Source organism: Sus scrofa, chromosome 5, assembly GCF_054392235.1.
Source record: "Sus scrofa isolate SSC_HxYL_T2T_F1_AM1 chromosome 5, Sscrofa_HxYL_maternal_Yorkshire_Landrace_v2.0, whole genome shotgun sequence".
Lineage (NCBI taxonomy): Eukaryota > Metazoa > Chordata > Mammalia > Artiodactyla > Suidae > Sus > Sus scrofa.
This window is the reverse complement of record NC_139387.1, coordinates 71,499,683-71,524,647: the sequence shown is the minus strand read 5'-3', so window position 1 is coordinate 71,524,647 and position 24,965 is coordinate 71,499,683. Positions and strand designations below refer to the sequence as shown.

The 24,965-nt window shown below is 51.6% G+C and overlaps 1 protein-coding gene across 1 annotated transcript in view; it reads right to left on the bottom strand.

The window, feature by feature from the left end:
- The window catches only part of VWF (von Willebrand factor), a 139,241-nt gene extending 114,531 nt beyond the window's left edge, over positions 1-24,710 (bottom strand). The window contains 6 exon segments of the mRNA NM_001246221.1: positions 6,157-6,278; positions 8,540-8,748; positions 9,012-9,114; positions 21,373-21,537; positions 23,078-23,132; positions 24,633-24,710. Of these exon segments, the coding sequence (NP_001233150.1) occupies positions 6,157-6,278; positions 8,540-8,748; positions 9,012-9,114; positions 21,373-21,537; positions 23,078-23,132 (654 nt within the window). The 5' untranslated portion in view covers positions 24,633-24,710.
- Between the last annotated feature and the right edge of the window lie 255 nt (positions 24,711-24,965).

The window sequence follows — 24,965 nt, the reverse complement described above, 5'->3', positions numbered from 1 at the left end:
CCGCCTGGGATTCTTAGGTGACTGATGGGACTAAAGCTGCATGTGAACGCCTGAAAAAGACCTGGAGAAATCAGAGGGCAAGGATCTCGCTTCTCCAGAGTTCAAGGGCACCTTGAGGGAGGTTTTCACCTTCAACTGGGGAGAGAGAGAAAGGGGTGACTTCTCAGGGAGCCAGGAAAGGTTTGCATAGGACCGGGCTCTGCACGATGGCTGGAAAAGAACCCAGCAAGCATGTTTAAAAGACTTGACTTAAAGTCCAGGTTGCACCCCACCTGCCTATCAGGGTCGAGCTGGCAGGGCTCATTCATGCAGATAGCTTCTGGGGTCTCATCTCACTCTGAGTTATCAGGAGTCTGAGGCTCCTAACAGCAATGAAAAGAAAGACTGGTCATCTTGAGAACCAGCCCTGAGGTGGTAGATGGAGAGAACTCTCTGGACCAGGGGCAGGAGAGTATAAGCAGTTTTTGCAGGAAGAGCTCCTTCAAGAGATGCCTTTTCTCTTGTCACGTTAGCAGGGCTGTGTTATAACTCACCTCCAGCCCAAGCACATCTTTCAGATCTCTTGATCACACAATCCATTGCCTAACCTGTTGGTTCTTTCCACAGATCAAAGAACTCGAACTGAAGAATAAGCAACTAACAGATGAGCAGCTCTTTCCCCAGCCTCCCCTTCAGTCATCTCACGAACAAACCACATGAGCAACACAGCATCTAAAGAAAGATCACAAGGACTCAATGTCTGCACACAGTGAGAGACGGCAATGACCCTGAACTATCTCCAGGATTCACTCTTACTTCCCCCTTTTCCCTTTAAAAACAGGAGCTGCACAGTGTAGGCTGCAGATGGGGCTCGGATCTGGCATGGCTGTGGCTGTGGTGTAGGCCAGCAGCTGCACTCTCATTCGACCCCTAGCCTGGGAACCTCCATATGCCACAGATGCAGCCCTAAAGAAAAAAAAAAAAAAAAAAAAAACAGGGCTGAGCAAAATCCTCAGAGTTGGTTTGGGGATACAAGTTGGCCTTCTCCCCGAGACTGCCAGCTTTCTGATTAGAGGAATCTTTCTGTTTCTACCACCCCTTGCCTCTTGTGTATTGACTTTGGAGCAGGCAGCAGCAGGGCTTGATAACAGAAGTGGCCTCCCATTCAGACAGCAGCAGCAAAAGCAGGAGCAGGCCCTCCCACTCTGGAAGAGGTGATTCCGAGGAGCAGCAGGGTCGTAGCCACTACACCCCCCAGTGGAAGCAAGGCCAAGGTCATAGCCATCACGGAGAGTTCTGCAAGTCACACCCAAGGCTACACCATTCCCATTAGACATCATGCCTGGGTACCTACATTCTGTGTACATTTATAATATTTACTAAGGCCATTTCCCAGCAGGTGATGGTAAAATGTCCTGAAAAGGGGGGTGCCTTTTTCCAATTAGCAAGAGCATCGTATGGACTAGCTGCATCCCACATACAGCCTCCTGAAGCCGGGGACTTCATGGTACAGACAGGACTGCAGGACAAAAACAAGATCCCTGTATAAGGTTCAGCACTAAGTGACATTCCCCAGATGGACAGAATTTAAATTTTTTTAAGTGACCTAGGGATCTTCCTAAAATGTTCATTGTTTAGTAGAGTTACCCACAAACTAACATCAATTACTGGAGCATCTATAGCTTGGTGCTTTTGATTGCTAGGTCTGTAGCCTGAGCTCCAGACTCCAGACTTGCTGCCCTCTGAAAAGCTGATAAAAGCCTGCAAATCTGCATGCAATCAAACAAGCCTTTATCCCTCCTGATTGAGAGAGGCTCCGGGTTTTGTTGGCATAACAAGGAAACATTCATTCCCCCTGGGAATAAGTAATATGACCTGGCTCTCAGAATGAGCCGATGCCTTGGAAAGAGAAAGCACCAGAGAAGTGGGAGAATAGATTCTGGCGGCCTCAAGAAAGCTCTTGGGTCAGTGCCGTCTCCCCGACGCACACTCTGCCGCTGTAAATGTGCCTTGGAGCCACAGTGGCAGACCCTTGTAAATGATGCCCATTTACCAGACCAGACTTCTGAACCCAGGGGCCCCTCGGGACGAAGCTGGCTGTGGACAATTCCAAAGACTGCATTAATCACCTCCCAGGAGCCATCTTTGTGCTTCCCGGCCAATAAGGGCGGCCCACTCGTAGGCAAACACAACCTAATTGGCTGAGACAAAGCCAGGCCCCCCTTCTCAGGTAAACAGCCTGAAACAGGTGTCCTGAGCTAGAAGGAGCTTGTGCCTTGGGAGACCTGAGCATCTGGGGTTTGTTCCCAGGGCACTGGTTAGTAAGAACTTGAACACCCCCGGGAGACAAAGTGAGTAGAAAGTGTGCAGCTGAACCTCCAAAGTCACCTGGGAGAGAGGCCAGGCCTTTCTGACCCTCCCCTCCCTGCCCCCCTCTGTCTTAGGGAGGCAGAGTGCCTGGCTCCCCTCTCTACTGGGCCTCAGTATTGGGTTCCCCCCGACGGAAAACCCTGGCTTCACCTCCCACTTCTTAGGGATAAATGAGAGTATTCCTTTGTACTCCGAGAGTGGGAACACTTGTTCTGAGCTAACACTGTGCTGCCTGTGTTTGCAAAATAAAGTGAGACAAAGCCCATGGCCTCAGAGGTACCTCCCTGTCCCCACCCACCTCACCATTCCCCCCACCCCATGCCACCGCTGCCTAGAGAACACCGAGGGGCAGGAGACACCGGCCAACCATGGATGTGCATTTGAGAATAAAAGAAAGATGATAAAATCCACCTCCTCCCCTCCCCGCTGCCCACCATTCTACAAGTGTCCTCATTGGGAAATGTGCCTGGGTTATAAGCAGCTCCAGAAGAATAGCTGGCTTCTGCATTTCCCCACCCTCCATGGCTGTGTGTTTAGGCACCTGGCTCTCCTCCCCCCAAGCCGTGCTCAGCTCCCCAGAAGAAATGGGGTTATAACTGAGAGGAGGAGAGGAGCGAATGAATGAATATTTTGAGCTTCCTCTTAAAGTATTGTGTGCACTTGGCCTGTCTCTCCCTCTCCCACTCTCCAAGCGTGGCCACTCTGGGGTTAACACAGACACAGGAGGATGCCAGGAGTCCATAAGTGATGATGACAACAATGACAGCTCCTAGGATGGAGACCTAGGGGCTAAACACGGCTCTCTCGTATTCTTTCAGCAGCAGGTATTAGTCCTGTGCCTGTTTAACATGTGTGGAAACTGAGGCTCTGGGCAGGCAAGAGTCTTGGCAAGAGTTACAAAGTTACAAAGTGACCTGACCCCAATCCTGGACCTGTAGCCCAAGGCAGAAACCCAGGGCTGGGAAAGCTCCCTCGAGGAGCCCCAAGGGCAAGCGTCTGCTATTTCAAAGTCTTTCTGGAAAGAGGAGGAAATGACCCCCTTCCCCACTCTGACATCCTTCCCTCCCTCCCCCTGCTCTGGGGTTAGACCTTGGTCTGCCTTTGTCATTGCTAGTACTGGGCCACATTCCAGGTGACACAGATGTTTACAGACTAGCCGGAAAACCTAGCACCTCTGAAACACTAGAAACCCAAGAAAAAGAGGCAGTGGGAAGGAACTTGTTGATAGGTTGGAAATTGTGTTTACAGTTGGCAGCTGGGTTGAGCATCACCCAGAGTATTTTCCTGGGCCTGACATGCTCCTTGGTTCAGAAGATCAGATTGTTGCATGCATATGGAAAAGACTCACTTTCTATAACAAAGTTTTTAGGCTAAGGAAGGGATCTGTGCATATGTGCACGTGTGTGTGTGTGTGTGTGTGTGTGTGTGTGTGTGTTCCCTCCCTCCCTCCCTTCAATTCTGGAGGGAGTAGGAGAGGGCTGGATTTTCTTTTCTTATGTAGACTTGGTTCTACAAGCGAAGGATGTGGGGTGGTTGCCATGGAGGGAATAAAACCACCGAATTTGCACCCATCCACCCACTGACACTTTAGTGAGACCTGTTATAAACTGCCCCTTTAGCCCAATCCAAAGAAACACACAAAGAGCTTTAGAGCTGAAAGTCATCTCAGAGTTCCCATCGTAGCACAGTAGAAAGGAATCTGACTAGGAACCATGAGGTTGTGGATTCGATCCCTGGCCTCGCTCAGTGGGTTAAGGATCTGGCATTGCCATGAGCTTTGGTGTAGATCACAGAAGTGGCTCAGATCCCCCGTTGCTGTGGTTGTGGTGTAGGCCGGCAGCTGTAGCTCCCATTTGACCCCTAGCCTGGGAACCTCCATATGCCACGGGTGCGGCCCTAAAAAGCAAAAAGCAAAAATTAAATAAATAAAATAGAGCTGAAAAGCATCTCAAGAATTATGGAGCTCAGCTCCTGAAGGAAAACTCAAGGGTAGAAATCACTTGAGTGGCTGAGGTGATGCAGCCCGGACAGAGATGGGAGTCGAACAGAGGGTGAACTCTGACCCCCAACATTAGCTGGTGACTCCGGTGGCAGCGACTTTACCTCCTCTGGCTTTGGCTTCCTCATCGCTCTGCAGAATCGCACATGCCCAGGCGAATGGCTTATTTGGCCTGTCAGGTCCTGTCATGGCAATGGTCCTGGGTACAGTTGGGGCCGGCGGAGGCAGTGGGGGGGCACCCTCTTCCTGCAGGGCTGTGGGTTAGACCTACATGATTGCCCCCTGGATGGGAGTCAGGGAGGGGGTGCTATTAAGTAGCCTGCTTTACAGGGGATGTTGGGTGCAGTGTAGATGCCTGCAGAGCAGAAGGTCTCAGCCAGCAGAGGCTGAGCATTGGCTGCTAGGGGCTCACAGCCCAGCCACTCTGAAGCCACTGCCCTTGGTCCAAGGGACCTGTCATGCCTCCTTGCCCAGCGGTAGCCTACATCCAGGGACCTACTGGCCATCCCAGCTGGGCCACCCCAGCTTTAGCGCTCCTCGAGGGACCAGCAGAGCCCTCAGCTGTAACCGCGAGACATTCAGCTTCTCCCCGAGCCCAGCCCAGCCTCTCCCACTCCCTGAGACTCTCCCCAGCCACTCCCTGCACATGAGCCTCCATCACAGGGTCTGCTTCCAGGAAACCTGACCTAACAACACCTCTGAGAACTGGAGTTTGGCACTTGCCATCAGGATTAAATCATGAGCCAAAGCAGCTGCCGACCTGCAGCACCACAGCCTTAGCAACACCCAGATTCGAGCTGCATCTGTGACCTACACCACAGCTTGGGGTAAGGCTGGATCCTTAACCCACGTCTTCAGAGAGACAACATTGAGGACTTAACCTGCTAAGCTACAAGGGAAACGGAGCGGCTCACTCCTGATTTCCACCCTGGGCTCCCCTCTGGGGTGCTACGGGTCAGCAGCAGCAGTGGCTCATGATTTAATCCAAGCAGAGGCTGATGGCAAGGGCCAGACTCAGTTCACACCTCCACGGAACCTGGTCCCCAGACGGGGAGTCTCTGAGTGCAGTCTGGACGGGGCAGTCCATGCGCCGTCACGATGAGGCGCTGACAGGGCCCCGCCTCATCCGGGGCCAGGCTGCTCCCTCCCCGCTCAGCCCAGGCAGCCTGGTCCCAAGGGGGGGTTGTCCATGGAGGGAGGTCTTCCCCCACCCAAAGCATCACCCTCCTAACACCCCCCACAAAGAAGCACAATGGGAGGTTCCACAATAGCTCTGCTATCACAGCCTCAGGAAACTGTTGCAATATTCAGCCCCATCCCTGTCCCTCCCCCTCCCCCAGCTTCCCCCCTCCCCCACCCAAATGTAAAGTAACCCCTTTCCTGCTGGTGAAAACTTTGGGGGGGGTGGCCCTTGCCCCTATTTGTACTTTATGACAACCACGTAGTGGGCACTTAAAAAGGAATGGTTTTCTCCTGCAGAATTTCAGGCAGGTGACAATGGGGCTGTTTGCGGACAAGAGGACACTGGAGTGTAAAACAGAAAAGTATAGTCACTCACCGTACCCATTCATTTCACCAGGCCCATCTTTAGAGTTCCAGGCCCAGGATAATATTAGAACTAGAGTCAACCAGACTCTAGCCACCGTTGGTTTTTAGGAGGAAAGGGACCCGTGGCACCTTGAGAAGCTGGAGGGACCCAGAGAGGCAGGCCCTGGATGGAGGACCTGGGGCCGCACCGGATGTCATCCTGCCTCGTGACTTCGGCAGACCCACACCTCCCAGACCACATCCCGCCTGGGTGGACCCACCTTCTGCGTTTCAGAGGAGATGTTGCACGAGATGCTGGGAGGGGCTGCCCGCTGGCAGTGCTGCTCCCCGCTGCTCAGAGCCCAAGAGTTGGCAAAGCTGTAGGGGTCCGAGGTCAGGGTCCCTGCGGAAAAAGTTCCAGGAGAATGAAGCCACGGTCATGAGGCCTGGGACTTCTGAGGAAGATCTCTAGGTCTGTGATGCCCTGACGCAACAACTGTCTTTGGAGTCAAACTCAGGCGTCTAGGGCGGGGATCTGCTCAGCACGGCTGGATGGATGGGCAGGAAAAGCGATGAGGAATAAGCCCACCCACTCTCACTTCCCCTGCATTTGCACGCCTTCCTCCCTCCGCGAAGAACATTCTCCACCCCTTTACTACCTTGAGTGTCTCCCCTCGGGTTAAACACATGCTTGTCACACCACCCACGAATCCCACTCCTAAATATTTTCCCAGAGAAACCGAAGCACATGTCCACACAAAAACCTCTATCTAAATACCCCCTCGCACTTGTTAGGATGGCAGCTATCCCAAAACCCAGAAAATAATAAGGGTCAGTGAGGATGTGAGAAATGGGGAATTTTGCACTGTTGGCGGAATGTATGATGGCAGAGCCACTGGAAAAGGGTATGTATGTCCCCAAAGAATTGCCACATGGTCCAGCAATTCCATTTCTGAGTGTCCATCCAAAAGAATAGGAAGCAGGGTCTTAGAAAGATATTTGTACACTCATGTTCATTGTGGCATTCTTCAGATAGCCATGAGTAGATAAAACAGACAAAAAGTAGTAAAAAAAAAAAAAAAAAAAAAAGAAGAAGAAGAAGAAGTAGACTTGAATAACACAATTAACAAAAGTAGTGCAACAAAAAAGATGCAGAATCTGGCACCAATCAGAAAACATTCTGTTGGAGCACCCATAGAACAGTTACGAAAAAGATCATGTACCATCCTGCAAATGAATCTCCCGAAGTTTCTAATTTGAATCAGAAGTCAGTTTAGGAGTTCCCGTCGTGGCGCAGTGGTTAACGAATCCGACTAGGACCCATGAGGTTTCGGGTTCGGTCCCTGCCCTTGCTCAGTGGGTTAACAATCCGGCGTTGCCGTGAGCTGTGGTGTAGGTTGCAGACGCGGCTCGGATTCCGCGTTGCTGTGGCTCTGGCGTAGGCCGGTGGCTACAGCTCCAATTCGACCCCTAGCCTGGGAACCTCCATATGCCGCGGAAGCGGCCCAAGAAATAGCAACAACAACAACAACAACAAAAGACAAAAAAAAAAAAGAAGTCAGTTTACTTACGAAAGATAACTTTAAACATTCTAAACATTTAAAAACTTTAAACATATTTAATAGGTTGAGAAAGAACTCAAAATGGAAATTAGAAAATTCATGGAACTAAATGAAAATGAGAGCATTTATATAACAAAGTTGGCGTGGTGCAGCTAAGGTGATATCAAAGAAAACTGACAGCGGAGTTCCCATCGTGGCGCAATGGAAACAAATCCAACTAGGAACCATGAGGTTGTGGGTTTGATCTCTGGCCTCAATCAGTGGGTTAAGGATCCAGAGTTGCTGTGAGCTCTGATGGAGGTCACAGACGCGGCTCAGATCCCACATTGCTGTGGCTGTGGTGTATGCCAGTGGCTACAGCTCTGATCGGACCCCTAGCCTGGGAACATCCATGTGCCATGGGTTCAGTCCTAAAAAGCCAAAAAAAAAAAAAAAAAAAAGTTTATGTAATTGAAATTACCAGGAGTTCCCGTTGTGGCTCAGCAGGTTAAGAACCCGACTAGCATCCATAAGGATGTGGGTTCGATCCCTGGCCTCGCTCAGTGGGTTAAGGAGCTCGTGTTATTGAGGCTATGGTGTAGGCCGGCAGCTGCAGGTCCGATTTGACTCCTAGACTGGGAACTTCCATATGGCACAAGTGTGGCCATAAAAAGCAAAAAAAAGAAAGGAAGAAAGAAAAGAAAAGAAATTATAAGAATAAATCTTAGCAGTGGTTTTCACATTGTCTGTAATATATTCTGTTGTTCATGAAGTGAACACGTGCACAGACCACATTGGGAGCAAGTATGGAGAACCCCTCTTTATAGATTTTATCTGTGAAGTCCCATCTTAGTGGCTCAGGAGGATCTGTCCAAACCGTGCAGCCCTTAGCAACTGTCTACCATGTGGGGCATTCAAAGCTGAACCAAGTCAGGTCTAAGGAGCCCCAAGGTCTGGCATGACAGAGGGTCTAGGCAGTGAGGAGGAATGCTAAGAGAGAAGGTTGGTGGCATAAACGGAGGTGAGGACATGGGGAGGCTGGAATGCTCAGGGAGGGGGCCGAGTGAAAGCTCGTGAGCAGGGAAGCCACACGTTCCAGAAAGAGCATCCCAGGAAAGCTTACCCTCCTGAGTCTTAAAGTCATCTTCAGAGAAGATGTTAAAGTCGCCACAGAGCCCGCAGGTCTTGTTGAAGTATCTGTCTGACAGCAGGACTTGAAAGTTGCCGCTCCCATCAATTCTGGCCACAAAGCCGTAGGCCTCGCTGGACAGCGTGTGGTACCCAGCCTGGGATTCCAGATACAGCCCTTTGCTGGCATAGGGCGTGGAGATGCTGGAGAGACAGGAAGAGCTCAGGCTTCTCATCCGTTTTCACGATGTCGCTCCACCACCCCCACCCAACCCTACGCTGCAGGTCAGACCACGGTGTGGAGGCTGAGGGCCTGTCCAGGAGTCAGACACCTGCTCTGCCCCCACTTCCTCTGGGCACATCCACTTCTTCTCGATGGGCTCCCGCTTCCTCTGAAAAACATCGGGGGAGTACCAGGGGACTCCCCAGGGCCCCTTCTAATTCCAGCCTTCTGGGCTCTGTCTTACCTTTGGTCCCCCTGCAGCACGGTGCCATTGACAAACACATGGATGTCAAAAAATTCTCCAAGATACACAGACAGGCCCACTCTCTTGCCATCTTGGAAGTCCCCTGAAACAGAAAAAAATCATTTAAACTGGATAGTGATTAAGACCCAAAAATGTATTCAGAGTCATCGTCTCTATAATCTTATCTCTGTGGGAAACTCCCCCCAAAGCCTTTTTTAAAATGGGCAACAAAAATCTCCCTAAAAATCTCATTTACTCCCTTATCTCTCCATTCATCTGAAAATACTGACTGACCCCTGGATACAGAGCCCTCTGATCATCTCTTCTAAAGAGAATGTAAACACCTGACCCCTTCCTTCTGGGCATTTACGATTGAAGTATAAAGATAAAAGAGGCATAAATCAAATACAGGCAGTAAGACAGGGAATCAAAGCCACCAGGTAAGCTATTGGTGACAGGTACTCTCAGAGGAGTTATTTAAAATGTTCTCCTAGGAAAGACAAATACCGTAGGATATCACTTCTTTGTGGAATCTAAAATCTGGCCCAAATGAACCTATCTACAAAACAGAAACAAACTCACAGACATAGAGAACAGATGTGTGGTTGCCAAGGGTTAGGGAGAGTGGCATAGACGGGGAGTATGGGGCTGGTAGATGCAAACTGTTACATTTAGAATGAATAAGCACTGAGGTCCTGCTGCACAGCGCAGAGAACTGTATCCAATCTCCTGGGACACACCATGATGGAAAAGAATATAAAAAAGAATGTGTAGGAGTTCCCGTTATGGCGCAGTGATTAACGAATCCGACTAGGAACCACGAGGTGGCGGGTTCGATCCCTGGCTTTGCTCAGTGGGTTAAGGATCCAGCGTTGCCGTGAGCTGTGGTGTAGGTTGCAGATGTGGCTCGGATCCCGCGTTGCTGTGGCTCTGACATAGGCTGGTGGCTATAGCTCCAATTCGACCCCTAGCCTGGGCACTTCCATATGCCAAGGGAGTGGCTCAAGAAAAGGCAAAAAGACCAAAAAAAAAAAAAAAGAAGAAGAAGAAGAAGGTGTATATATAAAATGGAATCAATTTACTGCACAGTAGAAATTGGCACAACATTGTAAATCAACCATACTGTAATAAAAAAAAATTTTTTTGTCTTCTTTTTTTAGGGCTGCACCCACAGCATATGGAGGTTCCCAGGCTAGGGGTCAAGTCGGAGCTATAGCCACTGGCCTATACCACAGCCACAGCAACGCCAGATTCAAGCCAAGTCTTCGACCTACACCACACCTCATGGCAACGCCAGATCCCCAACCCACTGAGCAAGGCCAGGGTTCGAACCCGAAACCTCATGGTTCCTAGTCGGATTCGTTTCCACTGTGCCCTGATGGGAGCTCCATGAAATGGAGATTATTGAGTCCCTCCTCCGTTTACTGAATCTGCTTCTCTTGGAGAAGTTCAGAGATGCCACAAGTAAAGTGCCTCACTCGGTGGGGCGCCTTAATAAGGACACAGTAAGTGATCGACGTGGCCGTTAGAGACGTTTCAATAGCCAAACTCATGATCAGATGGCCCCTGACACTTCTGCTGTGAGGGGCAAACACAGAGACAACGGTGGGTGGCAGCAGTTGACATGAAGGCGGGGAGACAGGAGGAAATATTTTTGTTGCTTGATGAAGACATCCCACCCCCACCACTGGTCCCCAAAAACCAGCTCTTATGCCGGGCCGCTCTGCTTTGCAAAGATAACTGAGTGGCCACAGGAGATGAAGGATCCGGAAGGAATAGTATGGTCTGAGTCTCAGCCTTTAGATGGAGAAGATGATGGAAAGAGAGAAGATGAAGGCAGCCAATGAAGACAGAGATGGAAGATGCTGGAGAAACTGGGGTCAAAGGTGGGGGCACAGTGCCTTCAGCCCCTGAAGAAATGGGGTCTGGGACCTAGATGAAAAGGTTAACCTTGGGATTCAGGAAATGTGGCTTTTCCTAGGAGGGTCAGGGCCTGGGGGCCCCAGCTCCTCAGCAAAAGAGGAGGCAAGAGCATCTGTGGAACTAAGTCCAGGAGATACAAGGTTTGTTTTTTGTTTGTCTTGCTTTTGTCTTTTTAGGGCCACGCCCGCAGCATATGGAGGTTCCCAGGCTAGGGGTCTAATCGGAGCTATAGCCGCCAGCCTACACCACAGCCACAGCAACACCAGATCTGAGCCGTGTCTGTGAACTTTGATGCAGATTACCGCAGTGCCAGATCCTTAACCCACCGAGCGGGGCCAGGGATCACACCCACCTCCTCATGGATACTAGTTGGGTTCTTAATCTGCTGAGCCACAACGGAAACTCCCAGGAAGGTCTGTTAACATGAGGTTCTGCCACCACGGCGGGGGCCGCCTATAAAAAGAGTTACAGGAGTTCCTGTCGTTGCGCAGTGGTTAACGAATCCAGGAACGATGATGTTGCGGGTTCAATCCCTGGCCTCACTCAGTGGGTTAAGGATCCGGCATTGCCGTGAGCTGTGGTGTAGGTTGCAGACGTGGCTTGGATCATGCACTGCTGTGGCTGTGGTGTAGGCCCGCGGCTACAGCTCCAATTAGACTCCTAACCTGGGAACCTCCATATGCCGCGTGAGCAGCCCTAGAAAAGACAAAAAGACAAAAAAAAGAGTTACGGAAGGGGCTGCCTTGGGATTGCGGCCAAGGTCTGGGAGGAGGAGCCCCCCCAACCAGGGCCTGAGCTGGATCTGGGCTATTAGAGGACAGCGACCCTGGTGTGTACACATGCATCCCAAACCAATCAGAATGAGCCAGAATATAGACTTGTTTCTGTAAGATATCAGTGAGGAACATTGTATGCAAATAAGGAACCGTTTAAGAACAGAGTCTTGAATGATACACTGTTAGGAAAGGCCCACAGCCCCCCTCCATCCCACACAGCCCACAAGCCACCATCTGCAGAGCCCCAGATGAAGGCTGGCAAGGGTGCAAGGAGCTGCCAACCAAGGGGAAAAGTTTTGTCCTTTTCCACAGAGGAGTTTTCCCTGAACTGCATGTTCACTTCCAACAGTTTCAGCAGCAAGCAGATCTTTGGAAGTTCAGCAAACTTTCTGACAGCAAGAAATTATCAAAAGAGAAACAAAAATAAATGTCTCAAATGGTTTTTTTTGGGGGGGGTTGGTTTTTTGTTTTTTTGTTTTTTTTGGTTTTTTGCTTTTTAGGGCCACACCTGTGGTGCATGGAAATTCCCAGACTAGGGGTTGAATCGGAGCTGCAGTGCTGGCCTACACCACAGCCACAGCAACGCCAGATCCTTAACCCACTGAGTGAGGCCAGGGATGGAACCCGCGTCTTCATGGATACTAGTCAGGTTCTTAACCACTGAGCTAAAATGGGAACTCAAGATGTTTTTTCGAGGTGGGGGGTTTGTTTTTTGGTTTGGGTTTTTTTGGGGGGGGCCATGCCCACAGCATACGGAGGTTCCCAGGTTAGGGGTTGAATCAGAGCTGCAGCTGCCAGCCTACACCACAGCCACAGGAATGCCAGAACTGAAGGGCATCTATGACCTATGCCACAGCTTGCAGCAACACCAGATCCTTAACCCACTGATCAGGGCCAGGGATTGAACCCATGTCCTCCTAGACACTAGTTAGATTCTTAACTCACAGAGCCACAATGGGAACTCCCAATAGACTCAAACATTAACAGCAGAATCGGAGTGGTGGATATATGGGTGTTCATTGTCCTGGTCGTTCAACCTCTCTGTATGTTTGAAATTTTCCATAATAAAATGTTGAGAGTTTCCTGATGGCCTAGTAGTTAATGACTTGGCGTTGTCACTGCTGCGACTTGGGTCACTGCTGTAGCTGAGGTTTGAACCCTGGCCCAGGGAACTTCTGCATGCCACGAGTGTGGGGAAAACAATACTGAAAAAGCAAACAAATGGGACAGCCTGGTGACAACCTTCAGTTTGCAGTCTCTCCTAGGCCCCTCAGCTATCACAGGGAGCCAAGGACCAACCAAATGGCTTCCTCGCCTTGAGTCAAAGGCATCTCCCTCCTGGGAATGGGAGAGGAACCCTGGACATTCCTCCCCAAAGGCATTCCCTCCCCATCATGGGGATTCAAGAAGAGTGCCTGACCACTGGTCGCCCATCCGGGGGTGGGGGTGGGAGTGGAAGGTGGCGGTGTTTGCTGGAGGCTGGATGGGGAGCAGGTCGCATGCAACCAGGCAGCTTGGGTGCAGCTGCAAATTGTAGCTCTTCCAGGCTTTCAAGAATGTAAAAATCAAGTCAACAGTCACTTGTTCGCCTGGGAAGCAGAGCTGAACAGGTGCCGCGGGAAAGCCTCGAGGTCACTACCACCAAGAAGGATAGACCTGAGAGGCTGCATGAGCCAGGAACCCAGCGGAAAGTCAAACGAGAGGGAGCCAGGGAATGTGAGACCGAGCCCCAAGCCTCCCCACTGTTGGGGTGCCTGGGAGCCCCTACCCTTTCCAGGTAAAAGATGATGCAGCCTGATTCCACAGGAGGTGGAACTTGGGTTCCCCAGGTAGCCGACACTCAGAGTCACCTGCCCATCGTCACAGAGCTAGTGAGCAATGACAGGCGCTGGGACTCAAGCTGGATGCTGGTTTTAAGCATTTGAGGGCTGGGGTCTGTGTGGCCCTAGCAGAGATGGCTTCAGGAGGTCAAGGAGACAGCTTTGCGAGGGGCACCCAGGGCCCAGGGCTGTGTGAGACAATGGCCCAGCAGTGGAGGTGGTGGTGGGGGGGTTGCCGGAATGGGGCTCCTCAGTGAGGACAGAAGTGCAGGAGCCTGTGGAATTCCTGCCCCTGGATGGCTGGGGAGGGAGGGGTCTGAGAGTAGTCACCCCACAAGGGGAGGTTTGCAAGTGCATCCTGAAGAAGTCTGCAATTCAGAAAAGCATCCCGTGACAGTACAAAGGCGCTTGGGGGTCATCTAAACAGGTGGCTTTAAAACGTTTTGCCCAGGATCTTCCATATGCCATGGAAAGAGGAAAAAAAAAAGTTTTTGCCCTGAAAGTGGAATAAAAATGCCACTGACTTCATGCCAATGCCCACACACACACATTTCACACGACATGCCCACGCTTACCCTATGCTAGGGGCTCTGATACTTTCTGATGTCTTCTATTCTGTTCCATTTAAATTTTTTAAATGCTGGTTACAACCATTAAATTCATGTTATGACCCATAGGGTATGACTCCGTTTGCAAAACACTGATCTAGACGGACTCCATTTTACAGATGGAAAAACTGAGGCCCAAGTTTACAACCAGCTTTATCCGCCTTGGCGCTATTTTTTTTTTTTTTTTTTTTTGCCTTTTTGCCTTTTTGTCTTTTTAGGGCTGACCCGTGGCATATGGAGGTTCCCAGGCTAGGAGTCTAATCGGAGCTACAGCTTCCAGCCTACACCACAGCCACAGCCACAACAACTCAGGATCTAAGCCATGCCTTCAACCTACATCACAGCTCACCGCAACGCTGAATCCTTAATCCACTTAGTGAAGCCAACTTCACGGATGCTAGTCAGGCTCGTTAACCGCTGAGCCACAATGGAAACTGTCCACCTTGGTGCTATTGACATCGGGGGCCAGATAATTCTCCATTATGGGGGCCACACTGAGCCCATAGGGTGGCTTCTACCCGCCAGATGCCAGCAGTGACATCCCAAAATTGACACTACCAATTGTCCTCTGAAGAACTCTTGGTTTACCCTGCTAACACAGGGCAGAGCCCACACCAGGGCCAAAGCTCCAAGTTCAAGCCTCCCTTTGGAACACAAAGCTGCCTGACGGGGCATCTGAGTGTTCAGAATTCAGTTAACCCATGAATGGGAGGGGACAACTCTCCATCAGCCTTCAGCTTTATTTGCTTCCTTCTCTCCCTGCAGAACTTGGGAGGGCATCTGTGTAGCCCTTGGGAAGAGGAACTATTAGAAACCACCAGTGGCAGTTCCCATCGTGGCTCAGTGGAAACGAATCCAACTAGGAACCATGAGGTTGCAGGTTCGATCCCTGGCCTGGCTCAGTGGGTTAAGGATCCAGCGCTGCCGTGAGCTGTGGTGTAGGTCGCAGACGCGGCTTGGATCTGGTGTTGCTGTGGCTGTGGTGTAGGCTGGCAGCTGTAGCTCAATTTGCCCCCTAGCCTGGGAACCTCCACATGCTGCACCTGCCGCCCTGAAAAGAAAAAGAAACCGCCAGTGAGCCCAGGACAAGGAGGGGGACACACAGTCAGCAGACCTACAGGTCTGCACTTCCTGTGCCGCCAGAAGGTGGGCCAGGTGTCCATCCCCAGAGGTGAGCCAGGGAAGCTGTGCCTGTCACCCCGTCTCCTGTCTGGCTCCTGAACTCAGGGTCCAGGGCTTTAAGTGAGGAAGCAAAGCCTGGCCCAGATGAGCAAGGAGCAGCCTGTGGAAAAGTGGGTGGCTGGCAGTCAGCCCCCCGTGCTTTTTCTGACTCGAGTGTGGGACTCATCAGCATTTCTAATAAACACGCCTCCCTCCACCCTGAGATCTGATGCAGGTGACCCGCATCCAAAAGCTATGAAACGGAGATCCGGTCTGACCTGACTGCGTGCGGATGTAGAGACAGAAGCTCAGGTTGGGGAAATGACTCAGAGCCTTGCTGCTTGTCCTTGGCCCTCTCTGGGCTGGTTTGGGAGCCAGATCCCACAGTGAGGCTCAGAGGCCACCAGGATTCCCGAGGTCTCTCCCGGGTCCCTGTGCTGGTGAGCTGGGAGCATTGACTTGGGGCCCTGGAGCCTGCCTGACTGGAGCCAGCATCAAGGAAAGGGGCCTCCCCTTTGCACCAGGTGGCCCTGCAAACTGGGATACAAACACTTTACCCAGGATGTGAACAAGGGCCCCTGGAAAGGAACAGGAATTTGGGATTTAGAAGCGAGAAAACAGGATGTCATCGGAGAACAATGGGACAGAGGTGTGTGGGAGGGCACTGCCGTGCCTACAGGATGGACCCACAGTGTCCAGGGGTGAGGGGCCCCTTCCCGTGACCCAGCGCAGCGGTGCCAGCCCACCCTCCCCAGCCCAGCTCCTCAGATTACGCCTCTCCGGCCCCCACCCCCTCCCCCCACCAAAAACAGAAAAAAACATGTTCTCTGATGTTAGCGGCACAATTTTGGTGGCAAATAAACCCATCTGTACTGAAATGTGATTGATCCATAGCCTGACCTAGGCCAGTTCCCTAAGAAAATGGACACTTGGAGTTCCCATCATGGCGCAGTGGTTAACGAACCCGACTAGGAACCATGAGGTTGCGGGTTCAATCCCTGGCCTCGCTCAGTGGGTTAAGGATCTGCCATTGCCGTGAGCCGTGGTGTGGGTCACAGACGTGGCTCGGATCCCACGTTGCTGTGGCTGTGGTGTAGGCCGGCGGCTACGGCTCCAATTGGACCCCTAGCCTGGGAACCTCCATATGCTGCGGGCACAGCCCTAGGAAAGACCAAAAAAAAAAAGACAATTGACACCTGACAAGAGCAAGTTGTTGTCAGGAAAGGAGGATATGTGGGGTCCCAGGTAGGTGCTCTGAACTAGAGGGGCCTCACTCAGCCCCTCCAGCGCTCCTGGACCCCTAAGACCCAGAGAAGGATGCCAGAGAGGCCAGCCTTCTGATGCCAACCCACGTCAATGTGTGGGATGGGGTGCAGGGGCGGGTCATTAGTATTACCCTGACCTTGATAGACAGGCCCCCAAGTGCCCAGCAGCCCCCATCTCCACCACGTTCACCTCCAACAAGTGGGCATCCTGGGTTCAGGTGGCTGCTACCACTCACCAAGCTTTGGGTCACACCTCCCACTTATAAGTAGCATGTCTCCCTCAAGCCTCGCAGGCTCCACTTTAAAGATGAGGAAACGGAGGCTGGGTGACACTGTGTGACCTGAGTGAGGGCTCTCAGAGAAGACGCAACAGCAAGGGTCCTCTGGCCTCAACTCTGGCTCTTCCTATGCCTCTGTTTCCTGCCGGGGCAGAGCCATCGAGTTCTATGGGATGAAAAACAGCTAATAGCACACGATGGTGAGCCCAGAGCTGGACAGGGCTGGAGTGGTCAAGGAGGGCTTCCTGGAGGAGGTGACAGTGACATCCCGGGGGGGCACCAGCATAGCTTGCATTACCCCACTGACCAGGGAAGGGTGTTGAAGAAGGAGTCCAGAATTGGGTTTAAGCAGGGGAGGGGGCTTTCCCAGCATGCTGCCTCCCTCCCTGGTCCCTCCCTGAACCCTGTGCCTGGGACTCAGGTTTCATTATGTGTTGCGTACAAACCCATCTCCAGGGTAAGGAGTGACAGCAGAGCTGAACTAAAACAGATTGGGGGGTCAAGATGACACCCCCTGCAGAGCCCCCCGGTGTCTCCATATGGTCCCCCTCCCTAGAAACCCCATAGCCACAGGGTCAGGAAGGTGTCACTATGTTCTTCTTTCTAATCTCCCCCTTGGGAGTTCCCTTGTGGCTTAGCAAGTTAAGGACCTGATGATGCCTCTGTGAGGATGCCGGTTCAACCCCTGGCCTCGTTCAGTGGTTTAGGATCCGGCTGTGGTGTCGGCCGGTCAGTGGCTGCAACTCCAATTCGACCTCTGGCCACAGGAACATCCATATGCCACAGGGGCAGTTGTAAAAGGTTGTCACTCCCAACCCTCCATTGTCACGGACACTCCAGAGCTGTCTCAGGCAGAGGGTCTCTCCCATCCCCACTGAGATTTTTTTTAATGTAGGTATAAGGAAAAAGAAAAAAAGAAAAACAATTTTTCCTCGGGATGAGAATGTTTAGGAGCTACCCTTTCAAAAACTTCCAAATGTACCACACAGCGGTGTCAGTTATGTTTCTCATGTTGGATATTATGTCCCAGTACCTACTTATCTTACAGTTGGAAGCTGGTACCTTTGAACCACCTTAATTCACGCCCCCCTCCAACATCCTCCACCTCCGGTCACCACACATCTGATCTCTTTTTCCACGGATGTAGTTTATTTATTTATTTACTTACTTACTTATTTTTGGTCTTTTTAGGGCTGCACCCAAAGCATGTGGAGGTTCCCAGGCTAAGGGTCCATTCAGATCCTTAACGCACTGAACGAAGCCAGGGATCAAACCTGCGTCCTCATGGATGCCAGGCAGATTTGTTTCCCCTGAAGCATGAAGGGAACTCCTGTTTTGTTTGTCTTTTAAGGGATTTTCCAGTATCTGTCTTTCTCCATCTGACTTATTTCATTCAGCATAATGCCCGCAAGGTCCATCCATGCTGTTACAAATGCACTGTGATTTTTAAGGTGGAGAAATCCACTTCAATAAACATTGGGACCACCTGAGGGGGGAGGACCTGGGCCTTCAGCTTCCCGGAGAAGGAGAGGGGGTGCTTCTCTCTCCACTGCTGCCTCTGAAGCAAGGTGGGTCCCCAAGGTCAGGCTTGAGGATGACGTCCTCACTTCATCACGCCCTACAGGTGTCCCTGGTCCTGTTCATCTCCGGCCTGGTTACCATGGCCAAGACCATCCTGCCTCCCGCCTCTCTCCCTCTCAGGAGCATCTTGGCAAAGAACCAATTTCCTCTTAACCCTTCCTGCAGCACAAGGCTCTACCCTAGCCCCTCACTGCCTGCTGAATCAAGAAACCAATTTCCATGAGTTCCCTGGTGGCCTAGTGGTTAAGGACCTGTGGTTGCCACTGCTATGGCACAAGTTTCATCCCTGGCCTAAGAACTTCCACATGCCTCGGGTGCACCCCCCACCAAAAAGAAGAGAGAGATAGAGAAACAAATGTCCCCATCAGACAGCAAGGCCCTGTTCCGTCAGCCTCACCCCATGACCTAGACTTACACCCCCTTGCTCCCCAGTCCTGTGCTTCTCAAAGTTTGGGCCCAAAACCAGCAGCAGCAGCATCCACTGGCAACTTGTTAGGAATGAGCATTTCGGGCCCCGCTCCAGATCCACTGACTCAGAAACCCTGCAGGGTAGGGGGGTGGACGCCAGGGATTTGGGTTTTTTTTTGTTTTTTTGGTTTTTTTTTTTTTGGTCTTTTTTCCATTTCTTGGGCCGCTCCCGCAGCATATGGAGGTTCCTGGGCTAGGAGACCAATTGGAGCTGTAGCTGCCGGCCTACACCACAGCCACAGCAACGCCAGATCCTGCTGCACCTACGACCTACACCACAGCTCACGGCAATGCTGGATCCTTAACCTACTGAGCAAGGCCAGGGATCGAACCCAAAACCTCATGGTTCCTAGTCGGATTTGTTAACCACTGAGCCACGGATTTGTTTAACCAGCCCTCCAGGTGAGCCTGGTGCGCCCTAGGGTTAGGGGACCACGGCTACTGCCAGGGTGATCTCCCGGCTGGGCTGACTGAACAAACACACACTCCTTCCAGACTCTTCCCTGTGCTCCTGCTGTGCCCACTGCACACACCTTCCCACCGCCCATCCTCTCTGCCCCAGCACGACCCCCTCCCCCAAGGCCTTGCTCACCACGCTCTTCATGACCCAGCTCTTGGGTACAACAGGGCACCTGCCTTGTGCAGCCCCCCTCAGGCATTGATGGAGACCCGTTATATTTCCCAAGCTAAGAGCCAGGACACATAGCCCAGTGTGACATGGAACTGGTCCTTGAGGGATTCATGGAAGAGTAGAGAGAAGGGCATTTCGGCAAAGTTCAGACCACTGAGGTCAGACTGGCATAGGTTTTCCAGCAGAGGTGGGTGAGGCAGGAAAGGGGCAGACAAAGAGTGGGGCAGTGGGGAGGATGGGGGGTTGAGTTCCCGTCGTGTCTCAGTGGTTAACAAACCTGACCAGCATCCATGAGGACGTGGGTTCAATCTCTGCCCTTGCTCAGTGGGTTAAGGATCCACCGTTGCTGTGAGCTGTGGTGTAGGTCGAAGACGAGGCCACGTTGCTGTGGCTGTGGTGTAGGCCGGTGGCTACAGCTCTGATTGGACCCCTAGCCTGGGAACCTCCATATGCCACAGGTGCAGCCCTAAAAAGACAAAAGAGACCAAAAAAAAAGAAGAAGAAGAAGCAGGGGGACCCATAGGTAAGGCCAGTTGTCACCTCGCTTGGCCACCAGGCAGAGCCTGCCCAGCACTGGGCACATGGAGGCCGCTGCTTCCATTCTTCCCGACTGATGGAGAAACAGCCCGGAGCACCCTGGGTGTTAGCAAAGACTTTCTTGCCCAAGTCTCCTTGACCCAACCTGACTCAGTCTCCTCTGAGCCCTCTGCTTGGTTAGGTCCCCACCCAGACTCTGTCCTTGGCCTGCTTAGTCCAGTGTACAGAAAATCCTCTACCCCCAGCATCCGATCATAGGCCCACAACCCACCCTGGACCTCGCATCACCCAGGTCTGCCTTCAGCAAGAGTCTTGTCACATTGGTTGAGCCAGAATCCCCCTTTTCCCTGAGGTTTCCTCTCAGGAATTTTCCATCCAGTGCCCCACACCCGGATCCTTAATTATTAACAAGGATCCACTTGTCCTTGTTATATTCAACCCGGGACCCCCATCTCTTGGCTCGACTGCAAAACCCCCACGGCAAGTGGTCCCTCTTGAATGAAGTCTTCCTCACTGTCCTTGTGACAATTGTCATGAAAAACTTTGCTGGCACAGGATGGGTCTGTCTGACGTCAAACCCCTTCCCCCGAGGCTGAGGCCCCCGCCTTTGCCCAGGTTTTATACCCTCCCTCCCATACCACGCACATCTCATAGAGTGCAAAGATCGCCAAAGCATAATATTCCATGGCTGTCAGCAGCCCCCCTCCCAGCCGTGGAAAGTGTCCCCTTTCCTTCATATACAAGAAAGGTCCTTCTGCCTGAAGAGCCCAGGATCAAGCTCCAGTTCTTCCTTTATTATCTGTCAGCAGCCTCCTTGGGCTACAGCTCTGTGTGAAGCAAGGGGACTGTATCTGTCCCTACATCGCAGAGCTGCTGGCAGGGGTGCAGGACAACACAGACATATGGTACCAGGGCTTTGCCTGGTGCATCCAGGAAGCTGGATAACTCTGAATTCCAGCAACAAGATGCAACCAGCCCTCCCTTCTCTACAGGCTTCGATTGTTACAAATCACTTTCTGGGTCATCATTTCTTTGGATGCTCTGAAGAGTCGAGAGCATTTCCTCGACCCAGAGCAAGGGACACGATTGATGAAGAAACACAAGGACTCTCTCCATCCACCAGGGTCCCCTGGAAAGAGACCCGGGGGAAGCTGGAGGGATCCCCGTGTCTAAAGAGGCCATTCCCCTCCATGCTGTCCACGCAGGCACCATCCTAAGAATAGGAAACTTCCCCAAGCCCCGTGGCCCCCACATGCCAGGGCTGAGCTCAAAGGCCCCTGTTCTGGATTCCTCCCCTCCCAGGCCGGACTTACCGATGATGGAGAAGGAGTGTTTCTGGCAGTCCCCAGCCAGGAGGTAACTGCAGCTTCCTGCAAAGCTGTACATGCTCTGATCAAAGGTGTTGATGAAATTGCTTCCGAAGAGGCTGCATCGGGCCATCGAAGATTTGCCAAGCGTCTCTTCTCCACAGAGGGCCCCTGGAGGGAGAGGCCACTCGTGAGCACACCTGGGACCACCAGCCCTAACCATTCAACCTCGTAGAAATGAGGCTGCCTGTCCATTAGAAATCGGGCTTCGGGAACATACTTTCCATCCTAAACACACTAAAGCTGCTGCTTTCAGCCCCCAAATAAGACCCAGGACTCAGCAATAATAGAGGAACTGTTTTTCAAGAAATCTATGCATTTTCATGACATATAGTCACTGATTTTAAATGTATTGCATGCTCACCATAGAAAATTTGGAGAATATGGAAGAATAATAAAAAGTTAAAATCATCTGTAACCTACATTCAGCAATAACTAGAGTTAACATTTTAGTGTTTATCTTTGATTTCTATTTTACAGTATACACACGATTGCAGATTTTTTTGCAAATGTGTTATCACATTGTGCAAATTATTTACAACCTGTTTGTTTCTCAATATACTGTGAAGAATTTATCATGCCATAATTCCAAAACATGATGTTTTAGTGGCTTGCATTACATCTGCACCTAAATGTAGTTGGTGTAGCACCCTAAATGTATTGTTAGGTTCTAGCATTTTCCAGTTTTCTGATGTGTAAATAGATTATAATGAGCATCCTTGTACATTCGTCTACTAGATTATCTTGAAAATATTAAATCCTAAACAGATCAGCCTGTGCACCTGACACATAGACTCTATGATGTGTTAACTCTTGCAGGTCATATGCTAACTCCGAAGGGACACTCCTGCCACCCTCATACCATCTGTGTGTGTGTGTGTGTGTGTGTGTGTGTGTGTGTGTGTGTGTGTGTGTTGGCAGGTGGGAAACAACAGAGTCCATCTGTAAGTTTTCTGGATCCCCTGGCACAGGACCCACTTAGTAGGAAGATGCAGAGGGTGTGATGAAAGCACATGTTTCCCCAGACTACCCTGTGAGCAGCAGGCTGGGTGCTGCTGACCTCGTGGTCTAAGTGGAGACTGGGGTCAGACCAGAGTCAAAAAAGGGTCCGTCTTGCCACAGCATCTCTGTGAGGCAAGGAAGGCTTGCTGTGCCATGAAGAAGAGCTGGCCTGCAACCCAGGAGAACTGACCTCTGTACTTGGTTCTGTGTGACTTTGGAGCAGTTATGGTTCCTCTCTGACCCTCAGTCTCTTCATCTATACTATGGAATGCACATCTGTACAACTAAATGACCTCCACAATCCCTTCAAAGATGAATAATCGGCCCAAGTCTTGGATTCCGTCCTCCCCATCTTAAATCCTCATCACCCAGGACAGTTCTGTGTGGTCCTTGGGTTGCTTAATTCCTCAACCAGTGAGGACATCTGCAGGCACCTGCTGCTTGAGAAACACAAGTCAGGGGTAGAGGGCCCTGCAGAACCTACGTAAGAGGAATTAACCAGGCAAGCAGTGACGCCGGCAGTCCTGACACGATCCTATTATGGGGCTGGCCACACAGGCGAGCTCCAGATACACCTGCTGATCCCTGAAAGGAGTCATCCCAATGGCCCTGAGGCAGGAGTGAAGGGTGGCAGTACTTCGATACCTACCTGGCAAGGTGAGGGCCAGGGCAAGCAGCACCCTCGCAAGCCTGACAGGAACCATCTGCAGAGAAGCAGAGAAATGAACTGGTGATCCCTGCCCACACAGGGGCTGCTGGTATGTATTACTGGCAACACCTGAAGCAGAGAGAATTTTCTTTCTTTTTTTGATTGCTTGCTTGCTTGTTATTTATTTATTTAGGCCTCACCCATGGCATGTGGAAATTCCCAGGCTAGGGATTGAACCCATGCTGCTGCAGCAACAATGCTAGATCCTTGACCCATTGCACCACAAGGGAACTCCAAGATTTTTTTTTTTTTTTTTTTTTTTTTTTTTGCTTTTTAGGGCCATTCATGCAGCATATGGAATTCCCAGGCTAAGGGTTGAATCAGAACTGCAGCTGCCATGCTACAGCACAGCTACAGCAATGAGGGATCCAAGCCGTGTCTGCAACCTACACCCCAGCTCGCGGCAATGCCAGATCCTTAACCCACTGAGCGAGGTCAGGGATCAAACTCATATCCTCATGGATACTAGTCAGGTTGGTTACCACTGAGCCACAGCAGGAACTCCCAAGAATTTTTTTTAAGCAAGAGATAAGACTGAGTCCTATTTGCCCTTAAAGATAGACTGCAGAGGCCGGGAGAGAGAGAGGAAAGCTCCTCCGTCTCCTGCACGTGACCCCAGCCCCTAGCCTGGCCTCCGTCATTCCCTGAGCTCCCACTGCAGCTAATAGCCTCGGGCACCTAATTCCTTCCTCCTCTTCCTTCTTCCTATGCTTGGCAGCCAACTGGGGAGTAGGAATTGCCTCACACTTTTGCCCCTGCCCTGGGCACCAGGCTTTGAGAACTCAGGAACCACGCTTGCTGGCCAGTCCCCCACAATGTACATGAACTGCTCTCCCATCCCCATCCCAGCACCTCACACAGTGCCCAGTACCCAGGAGGTGCTCAGGCATCATTTGCTAAGTTGATCTGATAGAAGAAAAGGGCCCTGGGTACATTCCCTGCAGTGTGTCCCCACCTCTCCTCCCTGAAAGGGACAACTGACCCTGGCTGGCAGAGCACAGTCCCTTAGGACCCCTGCCACAGCCAACTCCTCTGGAAACCTGCTAAATTAAGTGCAAAGTCTGCCACCTGAGATTCCCTGCAGGGGGACAGGGGAATCCTTTCCTACCCGATGCCCTATCCAGCTGAACAAGGTAGAGGCAAACCCCATCCATTACCCATCCGTGGAAGGGACACTCTGATGTCTGATTTGGCCAGGTCTGGGTCTCAGAGCAGGTGCGTCTCCCCTCCCGACACACCGGTACATCAGGCTGTTCCCAAAAGGTACCCAGAAGTCAGGGCAGAGCTAGTTCCAGCCCTGTCTGGTCAAACATAACAAGCAGTGAAGCCCAAGCACGGGCACAGCAGGTGCAGGACCCCCAGAGGCAGGCAGAGGAGGTGGCGTTAGGATGGTCCCTGGCTGAGTCACCCTCCAAACTAGTCCAGCTCCCCGGGAGTAGGGATTGTCCCTCATCTTCATCCCTCAGTGAGCCACCCCCCTTCCAAAAGACCATACCTTCTCCTGCAAAGGGGCTGCGGCTGCCGTGTCTCCGAGGCCCCTTGGGAAACTCAGCCTCCTCGGTAGTGCAGCAGCCCTAGGCCATGCTCCCCAGGAACTGCTGCCTGGTGAGTGACCCAGGGCTGCGGACTCCCTGTGGATGGGGAGATAAAGCCCAAGCTGTGACGTCCATCAGCCCCCCCTTCCCACCACAATAGCTTCAAGCTGCCACGACAGGGGATTGGCCTCCTCTCAATTACCCAGAGGAAACAATGAGAGGAAATGGTATTAGATATACCTCCAAGGCGATAAAGCTTTGAATGGTTTGGTGGGAGACCTCCCAGAAGCTGC